Below are 23200 nucleotides of genomic sequence, written 5' to 3'. Positions count from 1 at the left end.
CAAGCTTTCGCTATGTGACCAACCTGCCAGCACTTATAGCATTTATGCACTGAACTCTGTTTCCGTAACCGACAGACCACCCATCCAATACGTACTTTGCACTGCAATCGTCTTTTTCGCTGCTTCAATAGGAAAACTTATCGACGCTATCTGCGTGTCACCGTACGCTTTTCTAAGTCGTAGCACATTAGACTCACTCACTGATTGTAATCCTAATTGGTTTTGCAAGGACTCGCAAATCTCAGATTTTGTGGTGACTTCAGCCAAATCCTTGCATTCGATCCCCACCCAATCCTTACTCATTTGTCTGTCTGTCTGTCTGTCACACTCACTTTTCTCAGAAACGGCTATACCGATTAACACGAAATTTGAGATTTAGGGGGGTCCCATACATGTAAAAGGGGGACGTAATTTTTTTTTTCACCGAATATAGTCATGTGGGGTATCAAATGAAAGGTCTCGATTAGTACTTTTCCTTTGTTGGCCTTCGTTTTGAGATTTATTAAAAAGGTGGGGAGTGGGAAGGGTGGAAAGTGATGATTTCTTTAACGGAGCCATTCTCAGAAACTACCCAACCGGAAAATCTGAAAAAATTCGTGAAACCGCCTCTATATTGTGTCCAGGCCTCAAAATACTCTCCATATCGATATCTATTCAAATTAAGTTAATAATAGTATATTACCAAATTTTTGGGAAAATTGAGTAAAACCCCCCTTAAGTTTATCTCAGAGTAGTATAAAATATAATATGAAGCATATTTACTCCAAGTTTGATTAAAATCATACTATTAGTAACAAAGTTACAGTAGTTCAAAGTTGACTTTCCCGTGTAAATGTACTGCAACTAAATACCAATTTCACATTAAATTGGGTAGTCAGACATGTTAAATGCATATACATAACGGGCTACGTACAAATGGGATAGTTCTACACTCAAATATACTCGCAAAAAAAGCAAACAAAACCTTTCATACCTGGAATGCCCAGCTTCCGGTTTCCCGATTTGTTTAATGTAGTACTTGAAATGTGAAAATGGCTCGACCACATGCCCTGTTGCTGAATTTGCATGATGCAATTCCATCAACAATGTCTACAATGTCAATGCATGTTGGTGCTAAGAAATCGACGTCTTAAACGGCAGACATTATTGGTAGTACTTTGCTAAAAAGTTGTTAATAATTATATGGATCATGCTGGCATTTTGAATAAAAATTAACCGTGGATTAACTCTCAAAAATATATTTATTCAAAACTTTAATGACTAAGTCTTCTTCTGGACACTTCGAGTGTGTCATGATTTTTTTCGAAATCTTTTCAAGGAATACGTTAAAACTGTTAATGCTAAGTAGGGACATAAATTTTCATTTAAAAGAAAAAGTGACAATTTGACTTCTCCGGTACTCTGAGTGTGCATCCCAAAACAGTATTAGGCAATATTCGAGAGAAGGATGCCAATCAACAGAAGTGAAAGTGACACCCCAAGCATACGCCACGCGGAATCACTAGCGTTGGGGATCAACGTGTTGTTACCAGGGAGATCGTTGCATCCGTGACCATTGCATACATAGCACTGCGATATATTCCGGCAAAGGTTTGCAGTCGATGAAAGACACCCTCGCACGAACGAGTTCCTTTTAGCTGAAATTGAGAGATATTAGACATACTTCATTTCAATCATTCTGAGCAACCCTTACTTGACTTGTAGATGAAGCAGCGATCATCCTCCTTGTAAAATGGACAAGGCGATGGTATCGCGAAAGAGCTTTGAGTGCAGTTGGGACTCATTGAACTGTCGCATTGATAGCATGTCGGTCGGCTCGCAGGGAAGATCTACAATATCAAATGTTAATACAGTCATACCAGGTGGAAACCTAATAATCTTACTTCGTTATTGCAAGCGGTTCGATTGCAAGTTCGGCAGGTTCCATTCATGTAGCAAGCTTCGATGATAGTTGAATTTAAACTTGCGGTGCAACCTCGAACAGTCACACCCGCTGAAAAAGGAAGAGAGTTCTGTCAATTTTGTCACCTCCTCCATTAGCATGTTTTACTTACAAACTACCCTCGTGTAGCATGTTGAATTCGAAACTGAACAGGTTTTCGCCATCATATTCTGAGGGGCCATCGCACAAACTGGATTTCCATCTGAACTGCATTGTATACAACTTTCTGAAACGAATGATATAAGTTTTAAATTTTAAATTTTGAGCTATAGAAAATAAAGACGAGATTGCATATCATAATTCTGGACAGCAAAAATGTCATCTAATAAACTGTCTCCAACCCTTGCCTATAGGTAGCATCTTATATTAATTCGAAAAGCCTAAGAGAGCAATCAAGGAAGAAACTTCCGACTTTAATCTCAGTATAAAGATTAAAAATGCGGTATCATTTCAGAGCGCATATCATCGTGGATCATGCAAGCGAGTATAAGCGTGAATAGAGTGCAAATTGATTGCACTAAATGCACTCTTCTGGTAGCATGTAGCGTATGATATGAACTGTTTCGATTCAAATGCTTATACCCGCTTACATGCTACACACATAATAGCACAGTATTTTTTACACAACCCTACCACATTCTTTTTATAATTGCTTTCTCTACCCGATTAACCATTACGTTGATGGCAGCCACTGTTAACTGGACAACGGAGAAACCGTACCATTACTTCGGCATGCCCCTTGCTTCTTCTACAATTAGAAACAAACCGTAACATATTATCTGCTTCACTAGTTCTTCCTTACTACCCAGTAAGCAAACGGGCGTATGAGAATGGTTGATTCGAAAATTTATCCGGCCGGAATTGTATATCGCCCTTCTCCATAAAATAGCTTAATCCTTACTTTACGTACTGTTTCCACGCTTGTGGAAATTTCTTTAATTAATTCACTGAACATTCCTACGTCAAACATCTCCAAACCCCACTTCTTCGTGCGATATGGTACACCATTTCCTACTCTTCATCACATTAAATAGTACAGGTCGATGGTCACTATGTAAATAGTGTTCACTAATTCGAGAGGTACCTCATTAGCGTGATACTTACAAAGGGACAACTACACTGAACCTATTCTCCCTTTGTGAAAGGCATAGGTAGTTCCGATATTGGTAAGCAAAAGACTTTCCAGCAATATCGGTTCAATGTCTTTTAAAAATTTGCTATCTCACTCGATAGACTATACATAAAAATCTTACACGATGACAACTGCGAGAAGTGCCCAGCCACCTACCACCTACCACTTTTCATGTACGGGCCGCACATATCCTACTCTCTTCATGTCTGTGTGTATATCCTCCATCTATCTACCCACCTGTAGGTGCTGCTCCCTAAACTTGCATATGAAGGTAATCAGCGACTTGACATCAGCTAAATGTAGCCAATGCAAACTGGAAGGGCCTTGCGGAAAGAATCTATTCAAGGAAAAGTGTGTTTACTTTCTGTCTTTAGGTACCTTTTTCAGTTATGCGAAAGACTGCGAACGTCGCAGACAGGAGACCCTTTAAACGCTCAGAGAACAGTAAAATAACCCTAATATATGAGGAGTTTAGAGCTGCAGCACCTTCCAGTATCTACTTCATAACCTTACTTCCCACAACCGTATGTCTTTTCGCCCCTTTAGAGTGTTTATAACATGAACGGATATTGACTCTTCAAGGGGGAAGAAGTCACAGGATTCGATTCTACCCGGAGTTTTAAGCAATAAAGTCGCGGCCGAGGCGCGAATTTTGGATACAACTACAAAGGAGAGAAGACTTTAAGTTGCATCGTCCCTGTCAAAATCTCCTTTTCCACCGGTATGTGGAGGCAGCGGGATGATAGATGGCAGTGGGAAGAAAGACATGGGCATTTCTGCACCAACAGATGCAAAGAAATCGAACGCAAGGAAGCTAGGAACTACACTTATGTTTAAAACATAAAGGTTAGTGAAATTAACTTGCAGAATGCCAGTGCGCTTTCTTTTCATCTGGCAGAAAGGGCTAGCAGAGTTACAGAATTGCCCTCTATTGGTCAGCAAAGGGGGCTAGAATCCTCTACGATGAAAAATCCACAAGACCGACAGCCTGGGTCCTCAGACGAAATTTGTTAGAAGCAAACATGCTGGGACAATTCTGCGCCGGTTGCGGCCATCTTACAACAGGACGTTAATAGCAAAAAGGAAAACGTCATAGTCACCTCTATAGCCTCCTCTGTGTCCGACGCAAGAACTAAGAAATTCGGTAACGTATGTGAAGTTAATAGGAAGAAGTTAGGTGGTTAGGCCTATGCTTAATATATTTTTGCGGAAACACCAAATGCAGTCCTAGAGGAGCGAAGCTATTTGATATCGTCAGCTTATCTCATTACTACTTATGTGGGACCAGGAGAAAAGCTAACAATTTGCATTTCAAAGATATCAACCTTGATTAGAGACTGGCGGGTTCTAGACGGGGTATACTTTTCAGAACATCGTTACAAAGAATTTAGTCTGAATATTGCGAATTAACGGACTATCATACAAACACAGAATCCTAGGAAAACTCAACTGGAAACTCTGAATCGAACGCTTTTAGAGAGAAAGGTTTGCCGAATTCAGAGATGAGGCTATGCAAACTCTCTTGGAAATAAATCATCCAGGAGAACAGGAGAAAATGTTGCGAAGGGGATTGGAATACTGCGAGAGCAGTGGTTACCAATGAAAAAGCGAGAGTTGCTATACTATCTATTGTACCCTCCACCTGCACCTGGCATGGATTTCATTTATCTAGGAGCGATTTTTCTAGTATGTCTTGCTCTAGTCTTCATACCAAAGCCTGGAAAACATTATTATTTTAACCCAAAGAACTTCAGATAAATTCGAATAAAATCACTCTTGCTAAAATGTCTAGAAGCTGATTGAGTGTCACTTTCGCCAGAAGGCAATAAGGTTCCACCCACTAAATAAAAACCAACATGCTTACCAGTGTGAAAACTGTTATGATTCTACTCTCCATTCCTTGGCCTCAAAGACCGACGTCGTAACTCTGAAAGGAGAGCACGTGATGGGGATTTTCGTGAATATTTAAGAGGATTTTGACTGTACGCCCCTTCAAGGATTTTTGTCTTGCCCCGCCAGGTATATAGTGTTGATGATACTTTGGTTAAGTTAATCTTCGCTATGCTAACGCAGATATTGCTGTGTACTGATATAAGTAGGGATCGGTACCTGACCACAAAAGCAGTGCAATATCGCCTACAGGTAAGAGCTTTCAAAGATGAGGGGAATAACCTTTCAACTTACTCACAAGTTAAGGGAGTTTTCGTATGTGACGGCTTCCAGCAATCGATTTTTTCTTTATATTTATTTTGAAAACAGAATATGTTAGGAGTATATTGCAGAAATTTCAGACCGAAATGCAAAATATTTAGCAAGCTGCAGCGAATAGAAGAGCGGGCATGCGCCATGTTGACGTTCATACGAAACGAAACTTTAAACGCGTTTTTCATTGCATAATCAAACTGAAATTTTTACACATCAGTCGTTCTAAACCGAACCACGTTTATATATTCCCGTTAATAATCTCTTATTTTTATTCTGGGTTTTCAATGAAGAGTAGGCGCTATTTTTGAACACTTTTTTGCAATTCCACCATTTTAATAATTAGCAAGCTAAAATTATAATTCTGGTTTGGACGATAGGCGCAAGTATACAGAATAAACAAATGTTAAGATTTTTGGTATCGAATTACTACAAGTAGAGATATTCCGTCTACCATTAATCCAGCTTTTTTTACAGGAGCCCACTTTGACCGTAAAAAAAAAACAAATACAAATAAACTCCAATAATAAACATATAAAAAGATTACATCGATTTTTATTGCTAGAAAAATTCGAAAAAAAAGGTTGAAATATCGATCATCACATAGGAAACCTCCTTAAACAACTGCGAGTTATTCTAAATAAGAACCTTCTTTAGAACAAACATGTAGAGGCACAAATTAAACGAGTTCTTACCACGTATCGGCTATGTATACGAAGCTCCGCTCGACGTAAGGTTTCGTAGCCTTATGTGGTAATGGGGATATGCGTTGCTATCACTAGGCCGAAGGCCGCTAAAATGTGACAAAAGAGTTGTAAGCTAGCTTGCAAAATAAAATTTCTGGATATTATCAGTGCCATGACCGAGACACCCAGCGAAACTAGATACATTACTCAACCCTTGGATAAGTTTTGGAGCAGGGCCAACCTCTCACACAAAAACGAGAGGTGACCTTTTTCTTTGGGACAATATACAATGCATATGTGATCTTAAGATCCTTAGAACGACAATCTGAAAGGACAGGCGCATCATAATTTGCAGCAATAGCCAAGAAATCGTGATGTCTTTGACCAGTCCCTTGAGCACCTCAAAAATCGTTTAGGAATGTAGAAATCGTTTGAAATCTATATCTTGATTCAATGCGGTGGAATTATTCTACTTTAGAAAACTAGCCACTGTAGCGAAGAGGGAATAAAACCTCAGATAACTTCGCGAAATAAGGTTAAATTTTGCCCATGCTGGAACACCAGGGCCAGCAATTGGAATGCCAGTAGCATTCGTTAATGCTGTTAGCAAGCTTCACATAAGGGTAAGTGTGACAGCCTAAATACCGTTCGATACACTTTTCTTTTTCGATTGGAATCAGATAAATATACTGTAAAGTTTATCCTGTCGAAAAGCAAGAAGACATACAGGGATGTGGGCATTTTGACTGGCCATAAATCACTAGCTGGAGTATTAGAAGACGTTGCAGAATGTCTCCAATGTGAATGTTCCGGTTAAGGACGAACCAGGTATTAGATTTTTGATGCTGATGTATTCTAACTACAACGAGTGGCCTCACATCTACTAACCGCGATCGAGTGATACATAACTGTATCCATGCACCGTATACAATGGGCCACTAAGGCCTTAATGCTCAGAGACTGAGCTTCTCCCCCACCCTAAAAACATACACCCAACTGACTGTTCGACATATTTTTCCTTCTTGTTCCTTTTCATGTGTAGTATGCAGAAGAAAAACATTAAATCGTATCAAATATCATCATCAATCACCCAATAAAGCTAAATTTCGTTGTGGAAGTAAAGCAACATGGAAAGACTGAACCTCGAAAATAGCGCATATAGTTCCGCCACCGTTGCTACCAAATCAGAATAGCTTCAGTGAAAATCATTCATAATCCATTTCACATCATCTGATTTCAGAGGCAATATCGCTAAATTCGCAGCAAATTGATAAGCAATTACCAAGAGAGTACCCCAGTACGAAAATTCTGGATACGAACGTATATGGCTCTGTGCATTTAACGCTAATAAACCAATTAACTCCAGCCAAATACATAGACTGGAATTTGTATTTGACTTTCTTATCACTTCGCAACTTGCTAACTTTATCGTGTGAGTAGTCAATCGTAACCCTAAGAGTGATTCAGTGGTGAATCACGGTAGAAATATTTGTCACCCCTTCAGATAATTACTGGTTCAATCAATCACTGGTGAACACTATTTGTCCGATGTTTCATAAGGTTACGTATGTATTCCCACCGTTTATTTATAGAATTATGGTTAGTGGCTTATGTCACACATTAGCGAATAAAAGTTAACCTTCACCCCAGACTATACGTCCTAATTGAATGGCTGACTATTTTATTGGAAGAATAACAATGGAAGCTACCTATAAATTGCACAATCTATAAATTACACGATGTATTGTTATGAAAGAGACCTTCAAACCCAAGTCAACCAGTTCACCTGTTTCCAACAAAACACATAGGGCTGCGTATATGCCATGTGTTCCGTTAAAAGCCCAATCCGTGGAAGCACTTAGTTCAGGTGAACCCCCACCTGGATTTGTCTATTATTTATCATAAAAGGCGTTCACTTACAACATGTTCCATGCGATTGCGCCCATCGAAATACGGTGGTTAAATAAGTTAATACATTTACTCGGGGCTGCGTCATTGACGCTGATAAAGAAGGTGGGTATGTTCCAGTTAAAGTGCAAATAATACGGACACCTTGCACGTCTATAAAAAAGGGATACCTAAGGGCGTTGGCAAATAGTTGCTATCAGAATGGAAAGTCCAAATGGCTGACACCAATTTGATCAATAATTTTAAGTTTTCCAAACGAAAAAACTTATGTAACATTCATTGCGTTTGGAAATGTTCTCCTGGAGACAGGGCAACAATAAGGAATTGGTTTAACGGGGCGGTCTGCATGTACTACTTTTTCAAAAACTAACAATTCTAAGCAAGAGTGATGCACCAATATATTCTATCAATACAAAAAGGGTTGGAATCCTCCAACTAGCAAATACTAATATCTAGTTCAAATAATCTAATTAAACTTGACTCGCAGTTACCTGCACTGGCTCCTACCACGATAAGGAACAGGCAAAATAATATTTGTGTGTTTGACATTTTGACTGGAACCACTTCACGCACTTGATCACAACTTTACACCTTGACTGGCTTAAACACTATGTCGAAGCGAATCTTATCTACTCACTAAAATACCGAAAGTACGAGCATTATCTTATCTTTTATCTTTTCAGTTAGTGCTATTCATCACTGGCTTACTTCTAGAAAAGATAGGTAACGGGGACTTCATTGTACTGCGGCCCCACATTCAATATTTCAATTACAAATTGCACTTTATAGTTTCTCCTTAATCTGAGGTTTATTATTTGAAATGCACGCGCACAACTACATATACATATCATGTGGGTGATTGTGTGAAGCTGAGCAACCAGAGAAAAAACACGAAACTGACTAATATGATCTGAATCAAAGAATTTTCCTAGGAGAGCAGGAGGTACGCTTTGTTTCATCGTCAAACTTCTTTTGTTCTTATTGTTCCTTTTTGGGTACTAAATGGCTTAGATATCTAAGTAAATCTGCACTAAGCAAACCCCAACAGAATGGAAAATACCCCATTTACAAGAAAATATATATATAAAGCAACTTAAAAAAGCCCATATCAACTAGACCCTTGCACTTTGGTAGGTGGTAAAATCTGGAAATGACAGGATAGATAAGCATATATTGCAAGAACCTAAAGGAGATCACATTGTGAGTAGATGTCCCCATTGCATTCTAAGAGCAATTAATCTGAATTATTTAGAGCAAAGTGCCAAAAGGGATGTGTCAGCGGAATCAGCGCTTAAATTGTGTAAATAATTACGGGCGACTTCTTCTTATGGTCTGTGGAATTGGTAACCAGTCTCCTAGTAGAAGCCGAGGAAGAGAATTATTTATCGACGTATATGAATGCCTCTTTGGAGAAGGGATTAGGCTGGCAAGAAGTTGGTGAATATCATACATAGAGGAGTTGCCAAACCATCTTCGCTGACATTTTAGACAGACAAGCATAAAATCGAAAGCAAAATCAGAATATTAGAAAGGATACATTTTTGGTGGCTTTAGATGGCTTTGGACTGCTAAACGGTGAAGGCAATGCTGAGTCACCAGGAGCTGACTTAAGGGGGTAATCTCGTGTGAAGGTCGTTTTTTCTTGCCTTTTTTAAAAATTTTTTGTGAAGAACTGGGTAAGAATTCAAATACAAATTTGTTACCATAGATTTATTAATATCTTGAGCGTAAATAGTAATTTTTCCAGTCCAATAGCATAGTTCGCTATTGAAATACAGAGCAATTTATATACCCATCTCCAAAAAAAAGTATTATCCTGCTGCCACGCTAGAGGGCGCTGCGATCATCTTAAAGAAAAGAAAAAGCAAACGGCGTTTCAAAGTACAGACTTAACTACAGTCCGCAAACTAGGATTATTAAAAAATATTAAAAGGTAAATTTTTGGCGCCGTGTTAAACTTTTTTTTGTCCATTTTGGTGTTTTTTCGAGGCTTCTTCAATGAATAAAAAAAACTACTGAATGAATCGCAATTATCGTAGTTTGCGGACCGTAGAAATATGTTCTGAATAGGTCGTGAAAATTTCAAACAATTTCGTTGGATAGATTTTGAGCTACGGTGACTGCCGATTTTCAACATGCAGTTTCGAGAAAAATACATTTAACAAGTAGAATGCGATTTTCAGCCATAAAACCTTAACTGACCACTTATCTGCTTCACGTAGTCCATAAATCTTAGCTTTCTTGAAGAAACCCATGTACAGCCTTAACTTAAAATCTTCTCCTTTTAGTGAAGTCATTCGAACGTCATTCGGACCGATAAATACGCGCTTCATTACGGCGATGGGCATAAATCTGGCATGTGACTTATTAAGTGTTTAGCACTCTAATTTCCGAATGACTTCGAATATCAAAAAATCACTTTGCCCATATATTCTACACTATATCTAGATATAATTGATCCCAAAAAAACAAAATTAGATTCCGCGTATTGTGCCTTAAAGCGAACCCGAACCCAACGCATGCTGGACAAGTAATTATGAACAGAATCGCTCTACCAAACACAAACTCCCAGTTTATTTAAAGAGGAAGGAACGGTTACCTTGGTCTGAATGGCTATACAGTATCTGGAAATCTCAGAAGTAGATGGGTGAATTTTACTTCTTCTTCCTTATTCAACCTGTTTGAATCGGGTTCGTCGAGCCTTCGCTTCTTAGCACCACATTCTAGGCTACTCCGCCTTTCGTTGTGACAGAGATCATGCGGCTATGGATAGGGCAACTGACGGAGGTGTCAGCTGCCGATCCCTTCTTTTCTTTCCATCCTTTCCTTCGTATTACATTGAGTACTTCTCCACTCAACGCAAGTCTATTTGTTATTTTCTATATGCATTTCCCCACTCTCACCTGTAAGAGAAATTCTTCGATATAGAAGATCCTAACTCTAATTTTCTCCCTCCCTCGCCTTCATTATTTATGATGACTTTTTCCCTATGCTTCCCTGGCCTAGCGTTCACCACTGCTTAATAGATTCTTCCATTATTCTTCTCATTTATGCACACCTGTGTCGCTCTTCAGTTGAACCTTACCAGAAAACACTACAACTGTATTCTTCATCTCGTCCTCTATAACCTGCTTGTGCATTGCTCTCCACAATGTTTAAATAGTCCTCCTTACGTCCCTCATCCACACTTCCTTAACATGCAACCAAGCATACGATTCCTCTAATATCATTCTATCGTACCTGCTTCTTTGTCATGCACCTTCCTTCAAGCCCCTATGCTCTTCCATATTCTGGGGATCCATAAGAAGCTCTGTCTGAAACTCTCAGCGAGGAAAAAAAATGTAAAGTTCAGTAGAGTCACTGATAACTAAGTCCAGTATCTTGCCAGTGTCCAGACCCGATTAACATGCGAAAACTTCAAGCTCTTCTGATCTCACATCCGCCGTTGTTATTCCACTTTCCATGTCTTTCATCAAGTTATACTGAGAATTCCCGTCCTATTTCCCTCCTCTTCTCCTCTTCCAAAATCTTTGAGAGATATATTAATATAATATGATTGATAGCCACCTTTTAGCTTTGTAAACCGTCCGTATACTGCCACCAACCTGCAAGATTTCACTGACTTCGTGACCGATTGTCTAAATTCCCGAATGGAAGTGCATATTATCTGCAAGGATTTCTCTAAGACCTTTAACTACGTTAATCTGTTAAAATTCCGTTAAATGCCAACACTTTTGTCCAAACTCACCTTAACATTCTTCTGCAGTATTCCTTTCGACGATCGACCATCGAAGACCTGGGTGTAAATTTTGATGATAAGCTTTCAGAATTTTCGGCTCCAAATGGCGTAGTACTTCTTATTTTGACTCTGTTGAACTCCTGTTATGACTTTTCAACTCCCTCACCCGAATTATCATTGAGTATTGCTTATGCTCTTGTCCCCTTTCCATAACTGTGGTTCTATTTGCCTCGAAAAATTCAATACAATTTTACCCGATCTCTATTCTTGAAATATTATAGAACTTGCCTCGTATGAACTATCCTACCCCTTTTTACTCGTTTAATTTCCCTTACTGAAAGCTTCGTAGAACCTTACCGCAGCATGTTGATGTTATAACGCAGTGCATTAAGCCCTTTTCCTAACATAGTTTTAATCGGGAGCTAAACCTTCTATTATACTTTCCCCTCTTTCAGGGGGTAGCACTTAACTAGATTATCTCCATTAATTGTCCTCTTGAATAACTAAATTTCTCTCAGCGGTATACTTGTCTCGAATATAATTGAGATGTTGTTGAATCACCCTCTGCGTGTCAAGCCACCCCTTTTTATCCGCCAAAGTACAACGGGAAGTGCAACGTAACGTACGTCGTGGCAGATGGAATTCCACCACCTTGCGGCGTCTGTGGTTTGGGCAAAGTATACAATATTATGTCTTAGAAACCTGAGTTCTTTCCTAGGGAGTGGAAAAAGATTGTTAAAATTCCGAAAAAGAGTACCCGTCTTAAATGCGATAATTAGAGGAGGCCTGTACTCCACAGTACGGTTGAAAATAATCCGTGAACGCATCAAACTGTCCCCCGAAAAATGCTCGACAGGGAGCAGGTTTCCGGTGTAAGCTTTACTCCACCGGCCCTTCGGATTATTGGGGAACAACAGCCCGAAAGTTAGATGTTCACTCCATGTGTTTTTCATAAATCTCGAAAAGGTTATCGACAGGATAAACAGGGAGTGTATCTGGAATGCTTTACGGAAAAGGGGCATTTCAAAGAAGCTGAAACTAATGGGGCAACATTTTAAAGCCCAAATCCTATTTACATATCCGCCAATTCATATCTGTGTCGTATGATCATAGTACCCTGGACTGAGACAATAAGATACATATGAAGGTAATAGGTATCAGTGGCCGCTCCAGGGAGGCCGATTAGCGCTGGGGTGCGCCATTTTGATACCACAAACTCATAAGACGATGACTGCTGTGGTAAGAGTAAGGGAACAGAGTCCAGTCGGCTCAGATCAACGCCGTTGTAGGCTATGCCATCCACTATCCCAGAACGGCTGACGAGTTGGTTGCCTTAGAATAGTGTAGTGCATATTACACTTACCTTCAGGTTTTTGATTATTGCTCGTAGTTCGATTGTCTACTGAGGCTAGTTAGCCCACCAAAAACATGCCCTCCTCGAAAGCACCTGCAAACCAGTCAAATCCTCTTATTATTAAAAGGCCTTAGCTTACTGTTTCTTCTGCTATGTAAAGTAGTGCGCGGTGGTTGTTGCGAGTGTGGTGCTAACTCGCCCGCCAGATTATGTACCTAATAATAGATTAGTCATAAGGTCAAAAATCGATCTTTCTTTAAAAGTAGACACGTCTCCAGCATTGGCAATGAGTATCCATGCGTTATATTCAGGTTTTTGATTGCTAGCTCACTGTCTAATTCAAATGTAAATCAAGTTGAAGCTTCGATTGCCCTTTTGTAATTCATCCCCACATGCTTCAACCTTTAATTTAAAAAATAAATGTATCTTTTCCAGGTTGATGAAAATGCAAATTAACATCATATTTGAAGATTTTCCTGTATATCTACTCCTTAATAAGTTTTTGTTTATCATTTTACACTCGAAGAAGAAAGTTATGGGTGTCGCGCAGCTATTATTTTCATATATTCATATTTTGTAAATATTAACATTCTTTTGTAAAAATAAATAAGGCCTTTCGCACATTCTATACAAAGTAGTAGAAGAGGTGACAAAAACTGAATTTTTAAGGTAACATATACAAAGCAAGATATTTGATGTACTAATATGGGTATAAAACTTTTATAAGACATATATTCATGTGTTTTTTAGATGATGATTTAACCATCATCATGTTTTATAGTAAAATCAAAACCGATATCGATACCATAGGAAAAATGTGCGTCATATATGTTCAATGACGACCATCTGTCACTAGTGTTTTTCCTCAATGCCCTCGATATTGCCTTTCTTGGTGCTTACATCGTTTATTACGAAAATAAAGTAAAATTATTAATTAGTTTGAAGCTCTTCCTTCATAAAAACCCGATTTGATGACTTAATATGTGACAGTGGACGAAATATGGCTCCATTATTTCACACCAGAATCAAAACAATCGTCATCTGACTTCACGTGGTGAACCGATTCCAAAGTGTGCAAAGACGCAACTGTCGCCTGGTAAGACTATTGCATCAGTATTTTGGGATGCGCATGGTATAATATTCATCGACTATCTTGAAAAGGGAAAACCATCAACAGCGACTATTACATAGCGTTATTGGAGAATTTGACGTATGAAATCGAGGAAAACTGGTCCCATTTGGAGAAAAAGAAAATGTTGTTTCATCAAGGGAATGCACCGTGTCATAAATCAATGAAAACGATGGCAAAATTGCGTGAATTGGGCTTCACCGACCAAGCCTTTCCCCCAATGACTTTTCCCCTTCTCTCACACCTCAAGAGAATGCTCGCTGCAAGGAAACTTAGCGCCGATGAAGAGATAGTCGCCGAGGCTTAGGCCTATTTTCACCATGAAGATAAATCCTTCTATAAAAATGGTATCGAAAAATTGTATGACCGCTATAATCGTTGTACCGCCCTCGAAAGCAACTATATTGAATAATAAAATCAAATTTTATCAAAAAAATGATTTTTTCCTATGTTAGCTTACAAACTTTTCAGCCCAACTGTTACAAACAGTTTTTCAAACAACAAGCCCCAACCTCAATATTTTTGTGCAAAAAATTTTTAGAATTTTAAGTTACATATTTTTCACCCTTATGAAAGTTTTGAATACAACTTCTTTTGTTTATGCATCCTCATTTACATAAACGATCAGTTTCGTTTTCTAGTGACTCCATTGAAGTAGCTCTTCCATCTAATTAAGTCACTCTTTTCCTGGGTTTCACGCTTTTCCGCATTACAGAGAATATTCCTTTAAAATAAGAATGCACATGGGATAATCCTAAGTCTAAAATAAGTATGCTTCACCCGATTCACTGTCCGATGATATCATAGGAAAGTATAGTAAATTAATGTTACTCTAATATAAACTATTAAACTGCACTTTATTCTCCTTATAAAAGTAAGTAAGTTCAAGATTTTAAATCATACTAAAAATAATTTAAAACAATACTTCATACACCTTTATCTCACGTTTAATAAAACATTGATTCGTATCAATTAGTATTTCTACTAAGCCCCGCAACTAATTTCCAGAGTATCGTGACTTACGCCGGTTTCAAAATAAACGTGTTTGTTATACCGTTGATTAGCATAATTTTCCTAGAAGAAAATATCAATAATACTCAAATTCTAATCAATGTAATCAGTAACTTGTTTTCTTTTTAAAAGTGACTTATGCCAATTCCAAAATAAACTAGCCTCACTGCAAAGAACTATATTTGTGAGTGTTACCGGTGCCATGAGCACGACATCCGCCGAAGCTCTAAATGCGTTACTTAATTTGCAGCCCTTGGATTTATATATTTAGAGCAGTGCAATTGGTAGAAGATATGAAGTTACCCTCAGTCGTAGAGAAAACTGGGACGAACCAGAAAAATGCGGTGCTAGATATACTGAGGTCTGCTACACCGATAAAACAGAACAGGTTTCTAGAGCACCTTTCGAATAGATACGAAGACTGCAATGGGCATCGCGATTTGTAGCCATAGTCAAGTTACAATAAGAGCGTTAACCAGTCCTTTGATCACCTCAGGAACGCTGAAACCGATTAAACTCTATTTCTAGATTCAATACGGTGGAACTACTCTGAGCACCTGCTTCGATTTGCCCCATCCCAGGACCAGAACCAGCAATTTTAGCGTCAGTAGCATTGGCTAATGGTGCTATCAAGATCTTTCTCTCTATAATGTTAGATGGCAACAATTTGAATAACAAACATTTCCTGTCAGAACCAAACAAACAAAGTTTATCAAATACGGCCAAGCATGGTTCCATCAGTCTTATGAAAACATTATACAATTTCACTAAAAACAAGTCGGGAAACCGGAAGCTGGGCGCTTCAGGTATGAAAGGTTTTGTTTCCTTCTACTGAGTATATTTGAGTCCAGAACTATCCCATTTGCACATTTAGTTGCAGTAAATTTACACGGTAAAGCCAACTTTGAGCTACTGTAACTTTGTTAGGAATAGTATGCTTCATATTATGTTCTACACCACTATAATTATAACTACACTATACCACTATAACTATAACTCTAGGATAAATTTAAGGGGCGTTTTTACTCAATTTCCCCAGAAATATGGCAATATACTATTATTTACTTTTGAGCAGATATCGATATGGAGAGTATTTTGAGGCCTGGACAGCATATAGAGGCAGCTTCATAATTTTTCTGATTTTAGAGTTGGGTAGTTTTTGAGAATGGGTCCGTTAAAGAAATCATCACTTTTCCCCCTTCCCACTCCCCGCCTCTCAAACAAATGTCAAAACAGCATCAAAAAGTACTAATCGAGACCTTTTATTTAATACCCAAATTTTACACCTCCCTTTTGCATGTATGGGGACGCCCCCTTAATCTCAACGTAGAAGGATATCACTCACTGCATGTCTGGGCGTTCACAGTCTCCACTTTCTCACCAAATTTCGTGTCAATCGGTATAGCCGTTTCTGAGAAAAGGGCGTGTGACAGACAGATATTGAACCGATTTTAATAAGGTTTGCAATTTCCTGTTCAAATTTGTAGAATATGTTTCACAAATATTTAATACAATACTGAGGTATTTCATTAGGGAGATTCCGCCGGTATGACTTCCCTCGAATTTGTTTTCCTTACTTGTTTATTTAAGAAGAATTTATTTAACTGCAAATCCGAAATTGAAATGACAGTCTCCTTTCTACTTAATCAATCAGTATACTACTTCAAAAAAATTGGAAATCATAATTAACGTCACTATAATGCAAACTTTCTTTGCTCGTTGAACATCTGGCTCCGGGGTATGATTCTGGCAACAAGCATGTTGAAAAAAAAACCGTGATGGGGTCATGGAAGTCAGAAAAAAGTAGAGGTGGACGCTCACTTTAGTTTGGATAACTCTACCTACCTCTACTGCACCCTACCTGATCACATATCTTTGTCAACGGGGTCTAATGCAAATGGCCTGGACCTCCAGGTTGAGGGTTCGGGGCAATGGGTTTACAACCCGTCATCCACTAAAAAACCAAACATCATGTACGGACCAAGCCTATCCTATCCTATCCTAAGGGCCGATTCATGTTCAATATAATTCCCACTCACGTCGTGTTTTGAGAATTATATAAAGGAGGGTTTAATACGTGCGAATCGCTTCGGTCAGCATTTCGTAGACCAGGAAACGTGATATAACCGACATGAGGTCGTACACGATCACGAGGTGCCAAGGAAATCTAAGTTTGGAGCCGCTTTTATCGCAGATACGAATTTCAGAGCAAGTGTTCTCAACTTCAAACGAAAGATTGTGTGCGCTTCGCATAAAAGTACATTACATGGTTTAAAATGTTACTATACCAAAAATCAACGCCCAATGAATAAAGAGTAACGCAAATATAAAGATGTCTCTCGTTTTCATAGCTTTGAGAGTTAATTACTGTTTCAGTGAGTTAAATTTTGAGGTCCTTGTTGCAAATCGTTAGCGCAAAGTCGCATTTCGATTAGTCTTTGATTCTCAACTTTCGACTATCTAATATTACTTTTACTTGGGAATCTCTCCATGCTATGAGACGTTTTTTAAATGAAGTTAATTTGAAGACAAGGCATTCCGACTGATTCCATATTAGGTTTTACTGCCCCTAATATATTTGACCAAAGTAGGTTAATGCATCTTTTTTTCGTACACAAAGGTGTAAAAAATTTGAGAACGAATATTCCCCTCCAGTTCAGCCGCGTGAACGTCCAAGCTGGAGTGGGCGCGTGTGGGATTCGTACCATCCAAAATCTACCCCTGGTCTCAGCATATGCACATCTATATACCTCGGGTTCTTACTTCCTCCCAGCGTATGACATACATTCCTTCTCTCCATCGGGACAGTGGAATGTCACCTGCTCTGTATTCTCCGGTATGCCACCGCGTCCGGGATAATTCGGTGAATCATCCACTTCAAATCGATGCAGATACTGCTTGTAGCAACCTACGTATCCCATGAAGAACTAGATAATATGGTTACTGGCCTTTCTCTGTTTTCGCTGAAGCCATATCCTAATGTTGGGAATCAGTTAGTACGTCCAGTGACCCTTCGCAGATTCGTCCCATCCGCATTGCCAGAGATCATACGACTCTAACTTTGCCACCTTCCCGCATTGTGTGTGCTCCTTCATACATCTTGCGCGATACGGCACACTCATTTCTTTTACCAGAATGTCGACTGGAATCATGCTCGCGATTACCAGTACTGCCTCATTTGATGTGGTTCTAGAAGCGCCGCAAACCCTCAAATGACGGAGTTAAATGCATTTTTAACATCAAATACCACACTGCACAGTAGCCACCAGAACTCAGCACGTCTTTGCTCAGATTCACTACCATGCTTATTGCATCCATCGTAGGATGGGCGCAACGAAACTCATACTGGCGCCTCAAAAACCCATTGCTGCCTTACACGATGGATAGCAGTCCGTCATAGATGACTCCCTTCATCATCTTCCCAATTGTATCCAACAGGCAGATTTGGCAATATGATGTTTGATCTCCAAGTGGCTTATTGGGTTTGGGAAACAATACCAACTTTTGCTTTTTCAACTGAGCAGGTGTTAACGAAAAGGTCAGACCTAGTCTCCACTGCCAGCTTCAAAGCTGCGCTAGGAATGTCATCCCAAACCAGGACCCCGTTGCCGCCTTTCCTGCCACATATTTCTCGCAACTCCTTCTCAGTTACTGGAAGTTTCACGCACGCGTTAAACTGAACCACGGTTTGCCTTCCGCTGTTTTGTTGGTGAGGAAATAGAGTGGCAGAAATTCTTCTTCTCTTCCAAAAAGTGCGGGAAGGTCTCTTGAAGTGATTTTCGCAGCCTTTTCATTACCATCCTGTAGGCCCTACTCCAAAGATTTATATCGGCATGGTTGCACAATTGTTTGAAGCAATTCTTTTTGCTCCTCCAAATAGCCTCTTTTAAGCGGCCTGCAGTTGTGTGTGTGTCTCTTCTCGACCCTCACTACCAGGCTTTTCCCTAAGTCTTTAGTAAAACCTTGCCCGGAAATATACGACTCGCAGGCTGCTATTTCGTTGTTCCACCAGTAGTTGGGTTGCCTACTGGGGAGCAGTCGCTTGTTGGGCATAGTAGCATCGCATGCTTGCGTCACCCATTGGGTGGTTTGGATGACCTTTTCTCCGCCATACCATTTAGGGATGTATCGGGCCTGAACGCCACGAAAAACATGTCCCCGTCCACCCGGGCAACCCACCCGTCATGCAGATTACCTAATGGTCACTGTGAGAATAGTCGTCCCTGACTTGCCAACCAACTCTACTGACTAAAATGGCTTTCACGTATGGCAGGTCCGCTATAGATACCAGGCCCTTCGTCAGGTTAATGTACCCGGGAGAATAGTAAACACCAACTGTGACTGAAACTCCTAGAAGTAGGAAACATCTCAAAATCCCTGTCGGTTATACAGTGTGCGGCAGCATAACTTCCTTTTTTAAAATGCGCGCCACTCAGTAAGTTGATGTCATAGCGGAGCGCTAGTGGTCTCGTTCAAGAGGGGATAATGTAAAGTTTTGTCCCGACTTGGTTCAGTCACCATCATGCGTTGAAATAGTGAGGAGCGTGCCTTTGCCGTTGAGTTTTACTTTTCAAGCGGATGTTCGGTTATTGTAACACAGCGTGCATTTCGGAATCGCTTTAATTTAGCCCCGTTGGCTCCCGTCCCAGACCGCAAATCAATTGTTACATGGGTCACTACATTCAGACAAACTGCAAGTGCGACAAAAGGAAGAACTGGAGTCCCTCGGCCCGTTAGATCACCTGAGAACATTGAAGCAGTGAGAGCGTCAATGTTGCGATCGCCACGGCGTTCTGCGTGCAAACACGCATCTGCCCTTGGACTATCCGATCGTTCTGTGAGAAGAATTCTTCGTGGTGATCTTCATTTTCATCCCTATAAGATGGCGATAGTGCAGGAATTTTCAGAACGTGACTTCAATTCTCGGATGAACGCGTGAGCTTCTTTTTGATGTCGTTCCCGAGGGTGCTATTGTTTTTTTTAGCGATGAAGCCCATTTTCATTTGTGTGGGTCGGTTAACAAACAAAACATGCGCTACTGGGCTGACACCAACCCTCGAGAATTGCATCAAAAGCATTTACATTCACCCAAAATCACAGTGCGGTGTGCAATTTCCTCAGCTGGAATTATTGATCCCTGGTTTTTTGAGGAAAATGAGGTTACAATGACAGTGAATTCGGACCGGTATGTAAACATGCTACAGAATTTTTTTTCCCACGGCTAGAAAATTTGGATTTAGGGGACACTTGGTTCCAACAAGACGGTGCAACAGCACACACTTCAAGAGCATTGATGGCTGTTTTGAGGGAACACTTTCCAGAGCGCCTTATCTCAATTGGAGGCGATTTGGAATGGCCGGCACCCTCTCCCGATCTGCCCCCTTGTGATTTTTTCCTATGGGGTTTTTTGAAATCCCGTGTTTATGTGAACCGTCCAAGAAGCCTACACGATTTGAAGACCAACATCCAAGAAGAAATTGCCAACATAACACCTGCTATGCTAACAAGAGTCATGACAAACGCCAGAAATCGGTTTACGCAATGTATGGAGACCTAACCTAACCACCTAACAGATTTGATCTTCAAAACAATGTAAATAAAAACTTTAGACATGTACCTACATTATAAAAAATAAATAAATATTTTCCGATGCATGCAATAGTTTTTATTGAGTTTTGAAAAAAGGAAGTTATGCTGCCGCACCCTGTAGATCCGATTGACATACTACCATGAAGGTATACTACAAACCATATTAAGAGATAGGACGCGGTGCAACTTTTCTTCATACCGTTATTATTATCTGATCAGAATCTTTCCTCGGTCATAGATGTGTATGTTTGTTCTATTGCATATGTTAGATTGGCAACATCCTACCGGACACGTCTATTGTTATGATTCTTTTCCTTTCGCTATTCAACCATTCTACTGTAGATATTGCCCTTATAAACTTTTCGGGCTGGATCATCCTCACCCATATGGACACATCCCCCCCACCAGTACGTCCTGTTTTGCCGAATTTTATGCAGAACCAGATGGTTGCGGTGTCGCTTACAGATTTAATCATTATATAGACTGCGGAATCGCCCATTCTCTTGTGTCAAAAATTCGTCGGAGGATTCTTCCCTCGAGCGCGGTTAGGAGTTCGAAGTAGATTCCTTTATTAATAAATGAGTATATTGTTATAATTATAATACACTGCAACTTGGAAAGTAGGTGGGCTCGCTGTTCCTTCCTTCTTTGTTTGTGCTCCAACTCCTCCATCTTCCGCCGCTTTTGTATTTTATGAGGTGCTTCTCCGCTTGTTGGCAGGCTTCCTGACTGCTAGCGTGCTCCTTGACAAACAAAACCCCCTCTCACTTAACACGGTTGATAGTCCCACAGCAGATATTAGTATAGTATATAGCAGTGTCAATATTAGTAATTATATTTCATGTTTACAAGATGTTATGGCGCGGCAGGATTCGCAGCATTCGAAATTTAGATGGTGCGGAACTCTCCACCTTTTAGAACTCGCCACGAGAGTGGAGAACTAGCGGTGAGAATGTGCCGTTGGTTGGGGGCAGAAAGAACCACATGGAGAGGAATCGTTCTTCTGCCTCCAGCCTTGCCTGCGTACAGCCGCGTGTTGGGTTAGTGAAGCGATTTCATACAACCTAAGAATTTAGGAAACGAGAAGGTTATGTTAATATAAATACGGAAATTAATCATTTTCTTCGACGAAACAGTGAGCGCGTGTGTGCTGATCACCCATCAACGCATGGTGCTGTGGTGTTTAGGCTTGATTGGTATTTTCCGGGTTTCGTGTGGAAGTAACAAACAAAAACCAGCCAAGATGAGTTTATACAACTAGAACTAACTAAAGTGGTGACCCCGATGAGCACGCACCAAAGTGCGTGAGAGGCGCCGCCGCAGCCACGCTCGCCGCCGCAGCAGCGAATCATAATTTTAATTGAATTTATTTATTGAAAAATCAATAAATATTATACCCGCTGCAGGAGACGGCGCGGAGGTCTTAAAAGTGCTCGTCATCGTTGGTTGTCCGTTCTCTGGGGGAAGTTCTGGGAAGTGATTTCTTTGTGCGTGCGTGCATTTGTGGGTTCGGCTTGCCGTGTCGACTAGAACAGTTTCACCGCGTCTTCGCTTTAACACTCGCGTCGCAAGTAGTTTTCTTTTTGTTAATCAAGATGTCGATCGACAACAAAGACGTGGCAGTCCCATCGGACCCGCAAGTGACCGCCCTCGTCGTGCGTGTTCCTCCATTTTGGCGGCGGAACCCGGCGCTGTGGTTCATACATTTGGAAGCGCAGTTCCAAATGTCCGGAATCACATCGGACGCGAGAAAGTTATGTTAATATAAATACGGAAATTAATCATTTTCTTCGACGAAACAGTGAGCGCATGTGTGCTGATCAACCAAAATTAAACAAATATAAAACACATATTAGATCATAAAATAAATTATAAATTTTAACAAATATATTTACATATATATCTAAAGGATACATTTCATTCGCTACGAAAATTCTTCCAATATCACCCATCGACGCGTGGTGCTGTGGTGTTTAGGCTTGATTGGTATTTTCCGGGTTTTCGTGTGGAAGTAACAAACAAAAACTAGCCAAGATGAGTTTGTACAACTAGAACTAACTAAAATGTATCAATGGCTATTAAAGGGGTCATCCCGTGTGAAGGCCGTTTTTTGCCTTTTTTGAAAAATTATTTTGGGAGACTGGATAAAGATAGAAATGCGATTTTTTCACAATATGTTTATTGATATCTCTAGTATATGTGATAAATTTTTTAGCTTGATATCGTAGCTAGTTTTCGGAATACGTGTCAATTTATGCACCCATTTCCAAAAAAGGTGTTTTTCGGCTGCCACGCTTGAGGGCGCTGTGTTCATCTGAGGAAAAAAAACTAAACGGCATTTTAATGTGGACAATATTCCACGGTCCGCAAACTAGGATAATTAGAAAATGTTAAAAGGTAAATTTTTGGTGGACTTTTAAACTTAATTTTTTGTATTTTATTGTTTTTTTACGGCTTTTTTTATGAATAAAAAAAATGACCCGTCCGATTGCAATTATCCTAGTTTGC

The 23200-nt window shown here is 39.9% G+C and overlaps 1 protein-coding gene across 1 annotated transcript; it reads right to left on the bottom strand.

Annotated features, from left to right (window-relative positions):
- Window positions 1-1222: 1222 nt before the first annotated feature.
- Window positions 1223-8576, bottom strand: LOC119655503. The gene is made up of 5 exons (XM_038061406.1): window positions 8362-8576; window positions 2055-2168; window positions 1884-1993; window positions 1694-1829; window positions 1223-1637 (listed from the first exon to the last, which is right to left on the bottom strand). Exons 1-5 carry the CDS (start codon window positions 8417-8419, stop codon window positions 1426-1428), a joined length of 630 nt encoding a protein of 209 aa, XP_037917334.1. The 5' UTR covers window positions 8420-8576; the 3' UTR covers window positions 1223-1425.
- Window positions 8577-23200: the final 14624 nt, after the last annotated feature.

Source organism: Hermetia illucens, chromosome 4 (genome assembly GCF_905115235.1).
Source record: "Hermetia illucens chromosome 4, iHerIll2.2.curated.20191125, whole genome shotgun sequence".
NCBI classification, from domain to species: domain Eukaryota; kingdom Metazoa; phylum Arthropoda; class Insecta; order Diptera; family Stratiomyidae; genus Hermetia; species Hermetia illucens.
The sequence above is the reverse complement of the archived record's forward strand: the minus strand, read 5'-3'. Positions and strand labels throughout refer to the sequence as shown.